At 39.0% G+C, this 18,003-nt stretch overlaps 1 protein-coding gene across 3 annotated transcripts in view; it reads left to right on the forward strand.

The window, feature by feature from the left end:
* The window catches only part of col17a1 (collagen type XVII alpha 1 chain), an 83,675-nt gene that overhangs the window by 36,106 nt on the left and 29,566 nt on the right, over positions 1-18,003 (forward strand). For all 3 annotated transcript variants that reach the window (XM_062976290.1, XM_062976288.1, XM_062976289.1), the window contains 18 exons: positions 272-298; positions 785-847; positions 1,109-1,213; positions 2,776-2,838; positions 3,838-3,873; positions 4,272-4,325; positions 4,989-5,024; positions 5,215-5,250; positions 5,640-5,702; positions 6,797-6,832; positions 8,189-8,260; positions 9,298-9,324; positions 10,079-10,114; positions 11,870-11,905; positions 12,018-12,098; positions 12,337-12,372; positions 14,457-14,537; positions 17,204-17,260. In XM_062976290.1, the coding sequence (XP_062832360.1) occupies positions 272-298; positions 785-847; positions 1,109-1,213; positions 2,776-2,838; positions 3,838-3,873; positions 4,272-4,325; positions 4,989-5,024; positions 5,215-5,250; positions 5,640-5,702; positions 6,797-6,832; positions 8,189-8,260; positions 9,298-9,324; positions 10,079-10,114; positions 11,870-11,905; positions 12,018-12,098; positions 12,337-12,372; positions 14,457-14,537; positions 17,204-17,260 (945 nt within the window). The remainder of the gene's footprint in view (positions 1-271; positions 299-784; positions 848-1,108; positions 1,214-2,775; positions 2,839-3,837; positions 3,874-4,271; positions 4,326-4,988; positions 5,025-5,214; positions 5,251-5,639; positions 5,703-6,796; positions 6,833-8,188; positions 8,261-9,297; positions 9,325-10,078; positions 10,115-11,869; positions 11,906-12,017; positions 12,099-12,336; positions 12,373-14,456; positions 14,538-17,203; positions 17,261-18,003) is intronic.

The raw sequence follows: 18,003 nt of genomic DNA on the forward strand, positions 1-18,003 counted from the left end.
GCTGACAGCTGGCTGCTCACCATTTTTCTTGTATCCCAGTATAATGATTTTATATTTATTCACTAAACGGTAAGGACATTTATTTGCCAAGAGTATCACAAACAGCCAGAGTAACAGATCTCCATGTTAACCAAAACTGGCACGCGGAAAGGCACCAGGATTCCCTGTAGCTGTTGCATTGAGTGACTGCAAAGTCGGTTGCAGCTGAAAGGACAAAGGGCTGTTGTTGACACATTCCATCACAAATTCTCTTTCTTCCTTTTTCCTACAGGAGACAGAGGGCTCCCTGGTTCACCAGGTAGGCAGTGCTTATGAACAGTTGTCAAAGTCAATCTTCTATAGACTTTCAAACTATTTATACATCATTCAGTAGTAACTTCAGGACAGGGTGTGTCACTCTTAATTGCCTCAAAAAACTAGTGAGTTAAAAAAATCTACCTTCATTTGCCACATCAAATGTAGAGATCAAGTATATATGCAGAATTAAAATACCAATGCTTTGGACTGGATTTGCATTCTAGAAATTAGTATCTAGTTCTTCACAGAAATGACATTTTGTAAAATGATTTAGGCTTAAAATAAATGATATTTTCAACACATCCATTGATTATTCATTTTCCTGTAAATTGTCATTTATTTAAAAAGTTGATTTGTAAACTACTGATCCAAACCTGATGGTCATTGGTTTAAATGTCAGCTTTTTTCACTTCTATTCTGTCATGTTTAGTTGTCATGTTTAGACAGTGGCACAGCTTGCTCTAACATGCTGTTTTTCTCTCAAAAGGTGCACCTGGCATGATAGGTCATGCTGGGCCTGAAGGACCAAAAGGGCAGAAAGGTAGCATGGGTAAGTGGGGCTGGACAGCCTTTTCATTTTCCTCAGTCTCTGCAAAGTGAATTTCACATATTTCAAATTCTATTGACACTACATATGACTGTGCTGTTGTAACAACAAGGCCTGATTGGGAAACTGCTGGACTGTAATTGAAATACAGGGTGTTTGAAAAAGAACTCCCTATTCACCATCGAAATTGAATGATGAATAGGGAGTTCTTTTTCAAACACCCTGTATGTGGTGAGATGTTCTTGAACTATTGGTTCTTTGCAGGTGAAACTGGCATGGAGGGTCCCATGGGACAAAGGGGCCGAGAAGGACCTCCAGGACCTCGTGGGGAGCCAGGTCCACCTGGATTTGGAGAAAAAGGCGACAAAGGTAAGAAATTATGTCACAACCTTCTTCTCCACCTAGTATCATGATTGTCTGTCACTTATTGAGTGTGGGTTCCTCAAAATAAGATATCTGTTAGGATTGTGACCACCTAGTTTCCATGAAGACAGGAGAAGCAATGTGGTTATGGATCCTGTATAGGATTGTGATCTCTCTGTGTAAATTCCAAAATACGTTTGGCATTCTGCTGAGTTATTATACATCATTGGAAATTCAGTGAAAGTGCAATCTGCTCTTTCCCCAAAAACTTTGACCATCATTGCTGGTCAGGAATCACTAATAAAATCCCAATGAATGTAAAATTTGAAAATCACTTTATTTCTTAATTTCAAAAATGATCAGAACAACAACAAAACCTTGATAATTGGCACAAAGACAGTAAGAGCCTTTGACGTGTATTTGAGTGACATATATGTCAGAAGACTTATGAATGTGTGATCAAAAGAGACAATCTCCACAATGTGCTATTGATCTTTATTTATTAGTCATAGCTACAAGGAGAGTTGGAACTCAAAACTATCTTTTTTTAAAGCTCCATCTCTCAGTTATTCCAATGAGTAACAGGTTACATTAAAATGCATCCTTCTGTTGGGAGCTTTAAAAAAGATAGTTTTGAGTTCCAGCTCTCCTTGTAGCTACAGTATGATTAATAAAGATCAATAGTACATTGTGGAGACTGTCTTTTTGATCACACATTCATCTTCTGACATATATGTCACTCAGATACATGTCAAAGGCTCTTACTGTCTTGTGGCAATTGTTGTTCTGATCATTTTTGAAATTAAGAAATAAATTGATGTTCAAATTTTACAGTCATTGGTTTCCTTGGCAAGGAAAATGAAATGTTATTTGTCCATAGAGTTCTAGTTTCTATCAGCTGTGTCCTTGCACCTGACATTGCGTGAAGAAGCGATGAAACAGGAGGCTGAAAAATTATATTTCCCCAACAGTAATTGAGGCATAGTTTTTTTTATCTCTAATGCTGAGGTGGAGTCACCTGATTGCCTAAAAGACTACATTATTGGTAACCTGCCTCAAGCCACAGAGAGAGGCGGGTAAGAAATAAAATTATATTATTATTATTATTATTATTATTATTATTATTATTATTATTATTATTATTATTGGTGACTTATTCCTCACATGCCAATGGAGTGACAAAGACATTCCTGGTTTTAGTCCAAATGTTTAAGGAAATATTCCAAAAAATTAAACTATTCTGAGGATAAGGGCTAACACAACGGATAAACATTCTCCTTGAACATTCAGGTTGAAACAGGGAATAAATTCATCACAATACTAACATGGAAACCAGCAACTGTTGCTGGAAGACATAGCTCTCCCGTTGGCCACCATCTAAAAAAATATCCCATGTCCAGGGACAATGAGAGAAGCATCTTCTCACTGATGCTTCATATGTAAACCAACTACAGAGTTGCACACATGGTCTCCACAATGAAGGGCTTCTAATATAAGGATAAACAAGTCACAAGGAATTAGTCTTCAGCAGGTTAAATACAATGTTTTTCTTTTGCTTTATTCTCTAGGTCTGGTTGGAGATTCAGGACCTCAGGGTCCACCTGGTGTCCCAGGCTCTATTGGGCCTAAAGGTAAAAATATCGGCCAGTTGTCTCTAAAGTAGGGGTGGTATACCATTTTTCTCATAATTGTGAGGGACCACAGTTCCCTGGAGATGATATATTGGGGCTCACATGCTAGGTGATGGGGACTGTGGTCAGCAATGCACAGGGCTAGAATTTTAAAAAAAAACACGGCCATGTTTCCTTCCTCTTGAAAAAGAGGGCAACAGGTCATTCCTTTAAAATGAGATTAAAATCCACTTTAACTGAAGTTAGGGACCACCTGAACAATGAAGGAAGCTATGTCTCCATCCTATGAAGATGTAGGAGCTGTTGGGCTGAATCAGTTATGCTTCTGAACCTATTTAATTTCCTGTTAAACAGAAAATGTGCAGCACTGTTAAAAATTAAATGGTGTCTTAGAAATTAACCACTCCATCGATATGTATAGCACTGGAATTCAAAGGGAAGATTGAAATAATAAAGGGGGTAAGACTCCTTTACTATTTCAATAATAATAAAACCGGTATATAATATCTGTAGTACATTTTCATTCATCAGTATCCAAAAACTTCAACACTGCATAACTTAGAAGGCAATGACAAAATAACTCTGAGTATTCCTTACCTATGAAAAGCCTATGGAATTTTGGCATCTGTCTTTTAACCTTTGAATTGAACCATGTAGACCCCAAAAAACTTGGTTCGATTTAATTACATTTCTCAATCACACTATGTAACACCATTTGAAAAATGTTCTGTTCCTGGTTTGAAAGTGTTATTCCCTGTTTAATTGTGTGGTACTTACTTTGCAAGTAGTTGTTATACTCCAGAGATTTCATCTTTGTGGCTGCCACAAACTATGAATTGGTTGAGATTCTATGGGATATTCATTGAAAAACTATAGCAAAATGTGTTGCAGGATGTCCTGAAAAAGTTTCTGCAGTTTAATAAACTTTTTCCATGTTTTTATGATTGAACCAATGAGGAAATGACATTTATAACCCAGTTATAATATTTTCTGTTTTAGGTATGACAGGTTCACCAGGGCCCCATGGTCCTCCTGGTGAGTATCATATATTCATTATGCAGAGGGCAATTAAAATATACTAAACTGTATTACAGTACACCTATATAGTATGGCAAACTGTTTTGTTGCTGGCAGAGCTAGGAAACTATAAATAAAGATGTGCTGGAACTATCTGTAACTGAGCAATGATGGAATGATGCTCTGAGCTTCAGGACACCATTCTATGACTAAACAAATATGGATATTTCAGTATATCCTTGTATAGATTCTTCTTAAAGGAAAATGCTTGTTACTCGGCAGCATTTTGTATGTTGTGTCATCCTAACTCCCAACACCAACAAAATGGAATAAAAATAAAAGGTACATCTGTCTTGAAAAAATATGGTCAGTTACTTGGTCATGTTTAACTCTTCATGAACTTGCTTTTCTTTTAGGTCCTCCTGGACTTCAAGGATTTAGAGGCGAAGCAGGTCTCCCAGGTGTTAAAGGTATGATGCAGTGCTCACACTTATCTAGTGGGACAGATAAACAATACATCTGAACTCATCTATTGAATAAATATGGCTTATTGTTGAACCCCTGCCTAAAGGAGGCTTTAATATTTATTCCTGAGTCAGAAGAAGAAGAGAAGGAGGAGAAGAAGAAGGCTATTGTATACATGAAGGCAACTATAAGGGAAAAAATGAGATACTGCCTTTATATCATGTTCCATACCATGCATTACTTATTAGAATTTCATTTGCAAGTGAATTGAAATATGTTATCACTTTATGTATTTCAAATAGAAGAGACCCTCAAAAGATCAGTAAAATATTTTTACTATCTAACCCCACCCTCAGCAAAAGAATAGCTTTGGGAACAATAGTGCAAACAAAGTAGGAGGTAAAAGGAGATTGTCTTTCAACAGAATCAAAAAATAATTTCATTTCCCTTTCTGTTGGAAATAGGTGTTGTTGTTTTTACATATAGTAGACCATATACTGAATTATAGTTCAGTCACATGCAGATTACTTTGAGTATTAATGTATTTTGTGTCTGTGACATATCCTTAGCAATTTGGACAGATTTCATTATTTTTCAACCCAATGTAGTTGAATGATTTACCTTTCTAAGTAATTCTGTTTTAAAGCCATTGTCTCTGTGTCATTCAGGTGAAAAGGGAGCCGTGGGAACACCCGGACCAAAAGGTAAGTGGATCATTTAGATGCGCTTTCTCAGTAACTCATACACACTTCTGTATTTGTGTGTAATTGCTCAGTGCAGTGTTCTTTATACTATGTCATGAAGATTTCTTGGCTTTGATAAGAGAGTTTTAATGTCAGTTACTTTCATAACAGTGACTCATCACCTCTGTCCAAATTTATGTTTTTCTTTCAGGTGATCAAGGAGAAAAAGGTCCCCGTGGTCTTACAGGTATGCAAAATATTATCAAGGTCATTGGATTTTTACTACATTAGTATCTATGTTTTCTAGGATGACTGTGGGATATATATTAAAGTTTGTAGTATTTGATTTCTGAGGAGACTCATGATGTCTCTCCAGGGCTGACTTTGTACTTATCTCAGATTGGCCATTCTGGAGGCCGTAGCAAAGTGTTAGAACAGAACAGTAAAATAGAGCTTCAATAATATTCAGCAAAATCTTAGAAAGGTTGTATCCAAAGTAGAGCCTGTTATTGCCAACACAGCAAGACTCGCCTATCAGTATCTGGTAATGGGTTGGGAGATGTTACCTTCAAATCTGGAATAGAGATTCTGGCTATGACTTCTAAATGTACTAAACCAACTGCGTTTGATTTTAAGGTGAACCAGGTTCCAGAGGGCTACCCGGACCTACAGGTGAACCAGGAGCTAAAGGATCAGCAGGTAAGTAGGACTATGCCCTAATGACATTCCTGCAAGCTACAACTCTTATAACTTCATTACATACAAGATCCCTCCCCCAGTTTCCACGTACTTCTAAAACAGTTCATAGACAAAGCAACACAGATCCCATCATATGATGCAAAGGGACTTCAGCCTCTCGCCCATACTGCTCTGTTCGTGACTATCTTTGAAGTATAGGGAAACGGGGAACTGGAGCCAGTTAGAAAGTGTCTTCTGAGCTCCCAATGCACATGGAATTGGGAGAAATCGGGGGGAAACACGTGAGATGGGATATGTCAAATTTGCCCATGTTGAATTGTTGTGTCTATTAGGTTTTGGACCTTCACGATTGAGAGTTAGGAGATTGGGAGAGAAAGGAAAAGAGCCAATGGAGAGAAATGGTGTCTGTCTTAAGAATGATGTTTTCTGTCTCCTCTAAGTGGATGGTTGAGTTGGGAGGAGGTGATCCTGTGTGATGGGGATAAATACATTTTCCATCTTCTTTAAAGATGGCATGCCACATTAAAGAAAATGATTCCACATGCAAAGAAGACTGTTTCCCCTGCTTTTCCCCATTTTCCTCAACTCAGTCTGATGAAGTCCTTATTGAATCTAAGATTCAAATACTCTTATTTTACGATTTTTGGAATGTGACACTCTTAGAATGCTAGGCTCAGGACCCATCAACACTGCCATATAACACAATTTCAGAATGCAACCTAACTGCATTGAACGTGTATATACATGTAAATATATAATGTATAATCCAGTTCAAAGCAGTTAAACTGCATTCTGAAACTGCTTTATATAAAAGTGTAGATGGGAACTCAAAATAAAATATAATCCAACAAGGGAAAATAGAATGGTTCTTAAACTGGAATGATTAAAAAAATTAGATCAGTGTAGATGATTCATTTGAGGTGTATGTGATATGTGTATGGGGGTTATCAGCAAATTTTAGTTATAAATTAAGTGCTGTATTTTAATCTCACTATTTAAAACAATCTTGTTCTTCTGTCTGTATGGATTTATATCAAACTAATAATATAGATACTTTGGAAGAATTCATAATAACTTTTCGAATATTTGAACAGGTCCTCCTGGACCAGATGGACACCAAGGCCCCAGAGGTAAATGATAAATATTTATTCTCATATAAGACACTGCTGCTGTTGTTGTTACCATCATCTTTATTATTATTATTATTACTATTACTATTATTATTAGATACACAACAAGATTAGTACACATCAAACAAGATCACTATGCTGGCTTTTGTATTTGATCACACGTCGGACACTTCCCAAGTGTCTAGGACTGTGTGATGTATCGGCAAGATCCAAGTAGGGTGGCCTTTTGCAGCTGAAAGATGGTAATTTTGTCAGCACTGATTGTTTTCAAGCGCAGGACAAGGTCTTAGGCATTGTTCCCAATGTGCCGATCACCACTGGGACCACCTTTACTGGCTTGTGCCAGAGTCTTTGCAGTTCGATCTTTAAATCCTCATATCGTGAAAGCTTTTCCAATTGCTTCTCATCAATCCTGCTGTCACCTGGGATTGCAATCGACGATCCATACTTTGTTTTTTAACACGATCGTGAGGTCAAGAGTATTGTGCTCCAAAACTCTGTCAGTCTGAATTCGGAAGTTCCAGAGTCGTTTGACGTGTTCATTTTGTGTTACTTTTTCAGGCTTGTGATCCCACCAGTTATTATTATTATTATTATTATTATTAGTAGTAGTAGTAGTAGTAGTAGTAGTATCCCACTTTCCCCTGTAAAATTTGGACTCAAAGTAGCTTATAATTTAAAAGAATACTACAGTGAAAATATACAAAAAGTGAACATTCAAATATAATTAAATTGTGTACCATACTAAAACATTCCATTAAAAAAATACAAACATTTCAGTTTAAAGCAATTCAGCATTCCCTAGACCTTTTTGAAACCTTCTGTATTAAAACCTCTCAAATTTATTTTTAAAAGTAGCCTGCTGATGGATGGTCAATAAAGAAGAGGTCATTCTGGCCTCTTCATGGGGTGGGGGGATCAGAGCCAAGGGAAGCCACCAAGAAGATCTTTACTCTTATCTCCACCAATTCTGCTTGTGATGTTGATGAAACTCAGCCAGCATCATAACAGATCATAACATAAAATAAACCATGGCAGATAATACCATGTAGACATGAGCATTGATGTACAATGAGAAAATACCTGTTCTATGGCTCATTGATATAATCTTTTAATGCCTCCAACTCAAAACAATATAGTACTTAGAAGATGGAAAGAGGAATCCTATTCTTCTGATTATACCAGCAATCTGTGAGATACGTTATAACTGCTTATTTTTTTTATGACAGTGATGTACATTGCTTTATACTGGCATGTTGGACTTCAGGGGTTTCCATTTTTCTGAAAGACCCTGAATTTCATCATAGTGTTGCATAAAGTGCACTAATAGCCCTCTTTGATGTGTTTATTTCCTAGGAGAGCAAGGCCTTATGGGAGCACCAGGCCCACGAGGTCCACCTGGTCCTTCTGGAGATGCAGGGCAGCCAGGTAATGCAGGATGAAGCAAAAATATTTACTGGCCATGGTCTTGTTGTCTAGTATAATTATGTGGGTGTAAGTGTCAGCAGTGGTATAGAAGGTCATGTGGCAGTGTTTTGACAATGACAGTGGGAGTGAATTGATAACAACACGCATCTTTATCAAAAGAGGAAGCTGCCCATTTGGTCCTAAGGGATGGTCGCATTCTGCACTCAGAGAAAGGGAGGGTCTCTCCTTAAAGCAGTGGTTCTCAAACTGTGGGCCATGGCCAAGCAGTAGGCCGTGAGAGTGAAAATCTGGTCCGCGAACCTCCTTCCTGTTTATTTACCTATTTTATTTTATTTTATTTCCACTCCTTTCCACAAAGCTGACTATTGCATTGGATAGACCATATCCTCTCTAGATGATTAAATATGGTTTTATGTGGCGAGCAGATGGTGACTACTGGATGGCATGTGTTCTGTACCAGAAACTGGAGCTGATGTGAGCTATCCAATGCAATATTCTGAATCAGCACCCCAAATAACCAAATTGAATCTAAAGTTGACCAAAAACTGATTCATAACCCTTTAGTACTAATGTTGGAGAGTGGCCCTTCGTCAAAGTGATCCCTTGTCATAGTGGTTCCTGTTCAAGTGGGCCCTGGTCAAGTGGGCCCTAGTCAAAAAAAGGTTGGGAACCATTGCCTTAGAGAGAGGCTTGGTAGATGAAGTTGACACAACAAAAGGTCAGTAGAGAGAACAATTAGCAGGTTAAAAAGCACAAAGGAATGATAGATAAACTTAGGTAACTACAAAGACAGCAAGGAAAGTATTGCCCTTCAAGATGCTGGAAGAGGCTTGAAGATACCTTGATATAGGGAAAGAAGTAAAATAGGTAATTAAAACAGAAGACAATGTGTTCAGTTTTATCAACCAGTCCTTCATTTTCTGAAATGAATGAGCATGGTAAAAAAACAAATTTGTGGTGATAGGTCTTTTTATCTACCTGCGCAACCCCAAATAAGATTTCCTAACCTCTTCTTACATTTATTATTCTTTACTTAGGTCTCACAGGACCTCAAGGACCCCCAGGTAAGCCATTGGCTATTGAGAGACAAAAGTTTAATGAGCAACAGAGAAATACTTTATAATGTTGCATGCAGTAGGGCTGCTAATTAATTTTTTTGTTCGTTGTTAAGAAAATGCAAACTGATAGATCTAAAGCTGAGGAGTTATGTTTATACTTTAGCTGAAATCACACACGATAAGCTAATTGGGGCATGCCAAATTCATTCAAAATCTCCAAGACTTTGAATATAGATTGCATTCTGTGTACTGAAGAAGTGAGATAACCAATAGGTATAATCAGCAAGGAAATAACCTAGCTCTCCATAGCAATGAAAACAGATGAAAATCAAGAATTGTGGGCTCCTCTTTGAATATCCTGTGGGTGGGGAAGAAGAATAAGAGATATACCTTCTAAAAATTCAGAGAAGGGGCTTTACTTCTGTGAGAGAATACATGCATTGCATGCAAAAGCTCAAGGGTTGACCCTTGGTGCTTTTAGGTAGGTCTAGGAAAGATACGTTTTAGAAATCCTAACAGCCAGTACATGATTGGTCCTTGATCTGTTCTAGGCTAATGTAGTTATCAATGCTGACCTTAGCTCAAATAGTATTAACAATACTTGGTAGCTGAGCTGAGATTCTGGTTCACTATAAGACAGCTTCCTTTGTAATGAAGCAGCTCTGGGCACATGATCCTGTATGGTTCACTTTATAACACTTATGAGGAAGAAATGTATGTTGTATGGCACACCATTATTCATTCTGAATTGTCTCTTCAGGACTCACAGGTAGTCCAGGCCGACCAGGACCTAAAGGTGAGTCTGAGTGAACACTATTCTTAAGTTAAGTCATGCACTTGGACATTTCAGACTAAAATCCACTACCCAGCAATGTACTAACAGGCCTACTTGCAGTAGGAATGTATACAATAAGATTATAGAATCACAGAGTTATAAGGGGCTAAACGGACCATTGAGTCTAATTGCTAATCAGTGCAGGGTCTCTAGCTAAAGCATCCCAGCAGGTAGCTGCCTGGCCTATTTTTTGAAGATGTCCAACAAAAGAAACTCCACCATTATTGTCAGGAGTAGCAATAACAATTATTCCACACTTTTGTAAGCCACAACTGTCAAAATCAATGATATAATCGAGTTAAGGAAAACACTATTTTATTAAATAATTCAAGTAATACTGATACTAGTATGTTTATACTATTAGTAGCATGTATATAAGTAGCAATGTTTAATAAATCAAAATGTTCATATGATTATGCATTTATACATGTGAGATAAGCAAAAACATCTACGGAGTTACAAATACTTTAAAAGTATTGAATATATACTCATATAAAATATATATAGAATTTTAACTTCCAATCTGAGACAGGAGACTTCATAATTGAAAGAGAGACTGCAAATGGATATTAGCTACTACAGGCTAAATTTTAATGTCTTCTCTAAGAAAACCCTAAGAATGTATGAGGTTGCCCTAACTCAACTTCAGATTTAAAGGCACATACATACAGACTTCAGCACGTAATAGAGTTCGTTTGAAGCACAATAAAAGGATTCTACTGCCTTTCCCTCTGGTGACCACATCATTGGCAGTCAAAACCGGCCCGAGGTAATTTCAACTGTTAAGCAAAAAAAATAATTTTGCCCCCCCCCCCCCCGCGCCGCGGGAGGCGGGGCGAGGCCATACCTGGCCCCGCCTCCCGCACCGTGCGCCCTGGCCCCGCCTCTCTCGCAGCATGGGAGCCGGGGGGTGGCCGTGTGATGCGGGAGGCGGGGCCCCGCCCAGACATGGTCCCGCCTCCCGCACCACGTGCCCTGGCCCAGCCGGCCAGGCAGCGGCGGGAAAGTCCTTCCAGGCTGCGGTGAAGGCCCAGACAGGTTGGCTGGGCCTTTGCCACAGTCTGGAAGGACTCCCGCTGCAGCCTGGCCGGCTGGTCAAGGCCAGTCGGGCCAGGGTGAGTGGCACGGGAGGCAAGGCCAACGTTGGTCCCGCCTCCCACGCAGCGTGCCCTGGCCCACTTCCCACATCACACGCTCTGACCCCGCTTCTCGTGCTGAAGATGGGCCCAACGCAGGCCGGAAGAAGAGGTAGGCCTTCCTGGAGAGCTCGCTCGCCGCCGAACAGGCCTTCCTGTTCGGCCGCGAGCGAGCCCATGGTCCCCGCCGGGGGGGGGCACCTTGACGGCGCCCCCAGAGACTGTGCGCCCGAAGCGAGGGCTTCAACAGCCTCCATGTTGGGCTGGGCCTGTTGGCAGCTGTCAGAAATTATGATCGTCTTTAAATTTGGATTCAGTTATGATGAAGTGATTCTGTACTCAAGTGGCATGCATGTATTAGAGCTGATGCAATTGGCTTTGGTAATACTGCTTTCTCTTCATAGTCCAAAGTTACAATGGTGATGATGTTGGCAAAGAATTGAATGGGACTGATATACAGTACAATGATAAAACAAAATGATCATCCACAATTCATTTTTCCATTAAGATAATCCAATGATTGCTGAAAAGTTTGGTATCTGAAATAGCCTCGTAATACCCATTCTTCTTCTTTCCACAGGTGAACCTGGATCACCAGGCAGAGTTACTTCTTCAGGCACGTATCCCCATACAAGCAATAGCTGAAAGGGTCTCATATCAATAGCAATCATACTTCTGTAGTGTAAGTTTTCCAAGTGATTTATGATTTCCACTCCTCTGTGTTTTAGATGGTGGATCCACAATTGCTCTTCCTGGACCTCCAGGCCCACCAGGGGCTGTTGGACCACCAGGCCCACCAGGTGTTCCAGGTAAGAACCTATTTCAATGGGTTGCTGTGAGTTTTCTGGGCTGTATGGCCATTTTCCGGAGCATTCTCTCCTGACCTATTTTAATTCTTTGCCATTTGGCCTGCTATAGAAATCTCTTTGAATATTCAGTTTTGTAGACAAGTATATCATTTGATGTCTTCGGCTCTTCTTGAGAGCAGGAGATTGATTTATCTGTTAAGAAATATGACCCAATTTTTATTTTATTCTTTAAATCCAGGTCCTATTGGCCCTGCTGGTCTTCCTGGAGCTCAAGGTAATTGATGCAATGCAATCCCAACTTCTGTTTCCTTTATTTGCCAGTGATCTGTCTTATATCCTGAAGTCAACTTGGCTGGCTGTTAGAAGCACTGACTGAATGTCAAAAGAGAGTAGGATCTTTGGTATCTCCAATCTTGATAAGCGATAGCGAGGAATCCTCTCACTTCTAGGAGGAAGGAGAACTGGAAGCATGAGGTTTTGTGAAGCCTCAAGCAGTAGTTAAGGGTCTTTTTCCCCACCCCACCACCAAGCATCTCCTTTGATCTGTTTGAAGTATATCTATAATACACAGATGTATGAGTTTAATTCCACTTTAAGTGCTATGGTTCTTTTCTACAAAAGGGAATTTGGAGTTTGAAGAATCACTTGTTTTTACTCTGGTCTGTACAATAGGCCCTCCATTTTTGCATAGGTTTGGGGCACAGGGGCCACAGAAGAAGTGGAAAAAACCACAATTTTGTATTTTTTTTAAATACCCACAATTATTTTACTTAAAATAATGCCTGTCAACAGAATTCCATGATCACCATTTGCCAGAAGTTGTTCACATTAGAAGAGATTCCTAGAGAGAACATATTCATCAAATCTGCAAAACCTAAACCTTCTATTGTGGAGGGGAAACTGCGCTTTTTCTGACATTGTGTTATTTATAACTGTAACAGCCGTACTTTTTATTCTTGGCTGTCCTCCTGTGTTTTTTGGGTACCCAGTTTTGCCCGGGTTATTTGAAAAAGTCAGTTTTTAATTGTACAAAATGCACAAGGTTGTGGATTAACTACAACTGACATGAGAAGCTCCATCAGTACTTAGTTTGTTATGGGGCAGGTTTGCTCTGGATACATCATTGGTGGGGTTCAGTGTGCTCTCTGGCTGTAGGGCAAACTACAACTCCCACTATGGTGAGTCAGTCCCCTCAAACCCCTCCAGTAGGTTGTGTTAGTCTTGTGAGTTCTGTCAAGTTTGGTCCAGGTCACAGTTTTTCTTGGTTGTGAGTAAACTACAACTCCCAGAAAGGAAGGTCAGCCCCCCCCCCCCCCCCAAAGTAATCAAATTTCGGCATATCAGTTATGCGTGCGAAGTTAGGTCCAGATCCATTGGTGTTTGCGTTCACAGTGCTCTCTGGATGTAGGTGAACAACAACTCCCCCAAATCAAGGTGAATTTTCCCCAAAGATCTCCAGAATTTGTTTGCTGGTCATGGGGGTGTTGTGGTCCAATTCCATCTGGGGTGATGTTCAGAGTGCTCTTAGATTGTAAGTGAACTATACATCCCAGTACCTACAACTCCTATAAATCTTGGTGAGTTCTCCCCAAATCTCTCTAGTATGTTCAGTTGCTGATCAATTCCTCCGTTTGCTGTGTGCCATAGAAAAGAATAGGAAATTGTTAAGGGAGAGGCAGTAGGCAGGGTCATGCAAATTCTACACCAATGGAGAGGGTAAGAAACATTGGGAAGTGTCTTTGGTGGAGGAAACACAGAAAATCTAGGATGAAATTGTCCTCGAATGAAAGCCTTCACTTGGGTGGTGGGCAGGATGGTGTTTGTGGAGAACATTGTCAGGGCTCTTGGACATGTTCATGGCACTCACCATAATGCAATGTCATTGGAGGGGGGGGGCATTGGTGTCTCCTGAGCAGTGGGAGCTATAGCTGTTTGTGGAAATGGGAGCCCTGTTTATGTAAGTTGACACCCCAGCCACACACACAAATACGTATTTTCACTTTATTATGTGTATTCATGTTCCTGCCATATTTTACAGTATTCTTTTAGTATTTGTTCAGATTTTTAAAGGAAAAGGCAGAGTATACCAGATGGAAGTTAATAAAATTGCAATGTTATATAACAATATTTCAAAATACATGTCAGAGATTGGCATGTAATGTATGTATGCCAGATCTTGAGAAAAAATATAACTCTCAAAACCTAACCAGAATGACCATTGGATTTGTTTTGTTTTTGAAGGCTTCCATTCAGCTTAGGTAGAAATTGGAATTGAGCCTCTTGAATTTGGGGTGGGGTGAAATGTTGGGTTTGAGCCCTGTCATTTAAATAACCTGATATATTTGCATTCTGATGTAGGTCCTCGTGGTGAGAGGGGCATACCAGGTGAATCAATTACAGTTGAAACTAGTAGAATGGTAGAGGCTGCTCCTCTTGGAGGTAGGATATGGTCTTTGTGTAAGCATCTTTATAGTTGTTCTAAAGCAGTGCTTCCCAAAGTGAGCAATATTGTCTCTTTAGGGGCAATGGAAGAATTGAGGGGGTGGTGGTTACCTGGGGTGCAATTGGGGAATGTTGAATAAAAATAAGGGGGCAGTGGAAACATAAAGAAGAGAAGAGGATTTTGAAAAATTGCTTTGTACATATTTCATCTGTTGTGAAACATGAAATTAAAGTAATTGTGATTTCTTTATTTTCCAAATGAACACAAAAAATGCAAGTTATTACCAATCAGTGGTCAGGTCTGTCAACAGATCTAAACAAGCAAGTGTTGGTAGGGAGCATGGCATGCACTGTCGGGAGGTCCAGCAGACATCAAGCATGAAATGTGATATTCAAAACCCAGTTTATTAGTTTCATTAGTATTTTAGTTTGTTGGTCTTATATAAAAAGTGCTGTGTGCCTAATGTTGTGGGTGCTATCCTAATAACACAACGACTGCAAAAATTTTTACATCATTCGTTACTATATTGTAGAACATAGGTAACAAATTTGTGTACCTTCAGCCCTCCCCCCCCCCCCCCCCGAAATTCTCAGGGTGGTCCGCAAGAAGGCCTTACATTTATTATTTAAACTGTTACGTTTAGTCATATCATGATCTGATCACCATGCTCAATATATCCCATATGCATGGGGGTATTGGGATAACCATACAAAAGGTTTGCTAGGGTAGATCCTCTCTCGCCCAGACTCAGCCCCCCCCCCCCCCGAACCAAAATCCCAGTCCCCCTGGAATCAAAATCCTGGCTACGGGCCTACAGTGAATCCTTCCATCTAAAGTATTCAAATTTGGGTGTATTGGGTATTTGTGTCAAATTTGGTCCAGTGAATGAAAATACATCCTGCATATCAGGTATTTACATTATGATTCATAACAGTAGTAAAATCACAGTTATGAAGCAGCAACGAAAATAATTTTATGGTTGGGGGTCACCACAACATGAGAACTATATTAAGGGGTCGCGGCATTTGGAAGGTTAAGAACCACTGCCTTCAGTGTTTACTACATTTGCACATTCTGTGACATTGAAGTAAAAACAGCAAGTCTAACAAGTGAGGAAAATGTATGTACTTTACGCACTTTCTAATGAAGCATTCTTGTGCTGAGATTCCTCTCCTTACCCTGAGGGCTAGAGAAGATGATCAGGTCCCCAGATCTTGGAATACTATGAAGTTTAGGAACACTTTGGATCTAAACACTCAAATAAGACCACACAGATCAGATCCGTTCTGGGACTATCCGATGTTGGTAATGAAGTTTTAAACTGCCTTGCACATAGCTCCCATATTGCAAAAGCCCAACAAAGTAGAAACCTAAAGCGGGAGGATAAGCCTCCTTTGGCAACAATAGGGCTTTTACCCTATCCCTTTTTAACCCCATGCTTTTTTAAAAAGCAAGATATTGACTGGGGATAATACCAATTGGATCAGGAGAGAGTTAACCTTTCATTGCTAGGGTTCAAATTGGATGGAGGCTGCACATGTTTTCTTTAGGACAAAAACCTGATGGACATATTTTACATATTTAATATAGTGTGGTGTTTAAGTATAAGCAAAGGCAGCTGTGACTGATTTTGCCCACAGATGTCTTGCAAGCATGTATGCTAGAAAATGTTTTGCCAAATATCCCACTGAGACAAAATTAATAACCCCACGTACCAATCAGTAAAGCTCCATTGGATTATTCTGAAAGAATTTGATTGTGGAAGGAGGCAAAAGTCCTCCAAGATTTTTACCCGAAACTGGATTTTTCCTTAAATACATTTGAAGTAATATAGGTTTTATCCACCTGTCTTCCAGCCCTCTCCCTGCTCTTCTGATCAATATACAGTATATACTCGAGTATAAGCCAATCCTAATATAAGCCAAGGCACCTAATATTACCACACAAAAAAAAACAACTGGAAAAACTTATTGACTTGAGTATAAGCCAAAGGTGCAGCAGCTACTGGTAAATTTCAAAAATAAAAATAAATACCAATAAAATTACATTTAAGCATCAGTAGATTAAATGTTTTTGAATAATTACATAAAATTGTAATTTAAGATAAGACTGTCCAACTCTGATTAAATCACTATTCTAACCTTCTTTAATGTAAATTTGCTTACATATCCTTCCAATAATAATAAACAGAGTAAAAAAAACAAATGTAATAACAGTAATAATAAAATAATAAATGAATAATAATAATAATAAATAGAGTAAAAATAAATGTAATAATAATAGAGTAAAATAATATATGTAATACTAACAATAATAATACAGTAAATTAATAAATGTAATAATAACAATAATAGAGAAAAATAATAAATGTATCTATATACTCGAGTATAAACCAAGAAAGGGGGGGGGGGTTCAGCTCTAAAAAAGGGCTGAAAAAATCAGCTTATACTCAAGTATATACAGTAGCTTTTATTCTTCCTATGATATACAAGAAATGATTTAAGACAAGTCTTCTGAAACAGATTTTCACTTAAGTTCTTTTAACTGACGGCTTTTATTTTATTTTTTAAAATGCCATGTTTAAATTTCAGAAATATCTCCAAACTTCAGTTATTGTCTGTAAATTTAAGTTTATTTGCATTTCCTTTTCTTCCCCCTTCAGCAAGTGTGCAAGGATCACCAGGACCTCCTGGACCTCCAGGTCCACCAGGACTACCAGGTATACATGCTACCATCTTTTGTATCCATTTACAAAACCACTTAGAGTGAAAAAAGTGGGAAGGAGAGATACAAACATACTTTAAATGTATAGTCTCCTCAGAAACAACCGCTTCAGCATATATATTCATATGCACATTTATTTCAGAGAATTCTTGGCATCTTCTAACACTAAACCTCAGAGATCAGCAGTGAGCATCTGCCTCCTTCATATTGCTGGAAAATCCGTTTTCTTGCTTTTCTATTTTAATCCACTGTTTTAAAACATTTTATAAGGGATTGGCATATGCTGCAGATGTAACCCCCAACCCAGTGCCCTCCAGATGTGTTCCACTACAGCTGTCATCATCCCCAAGCAGTTTGGTCAACATTGGCTGCGGACTGAATGAGTTGTAGTTCAACACATCTGTAAAGCACTGGGTTAGGAAATACCAATGTAATGTGAAGGGAAGAATGATTTTTCAACACCGGAGGAATAAGAAAAAGCCATTGCTGTTATACAAGGTCTTTGTGACTATTCTGATTCAGTAACAATTAAGAGATAGAAGATTAGATTCAAGTGAGATTAAATCCATTAACTCAGTGGAGATTTATATGGACTGTCTACCATTTTAAGAGGGATTAAGAGTATAGGACCCCCCCCCCCCCCCGCCATGAATGTGAAAAAGCATGAATAAAGACATTGCTATATTTTTACTTAAGCAAAGGCCTCTCTAGGCCTTTGCTTAATCTAGGTTTTTCAGC

The sequence above is a fragment of the Anolis carolinensis genome, chromosome 3 (genome assembly GCF_035594765.1).
Source record: "Anolis carolinensis isolate JA03-04 chromosome 3, rAnoCar3.1.pri, whole genome shotgun sequence".
Classification (NCBI taxonomy): Eukaryota; Metazoa; Chordata; class Lepidosauria; order Squamata; family Dactyloidae; genus Anolis; species Anolis carolinensis.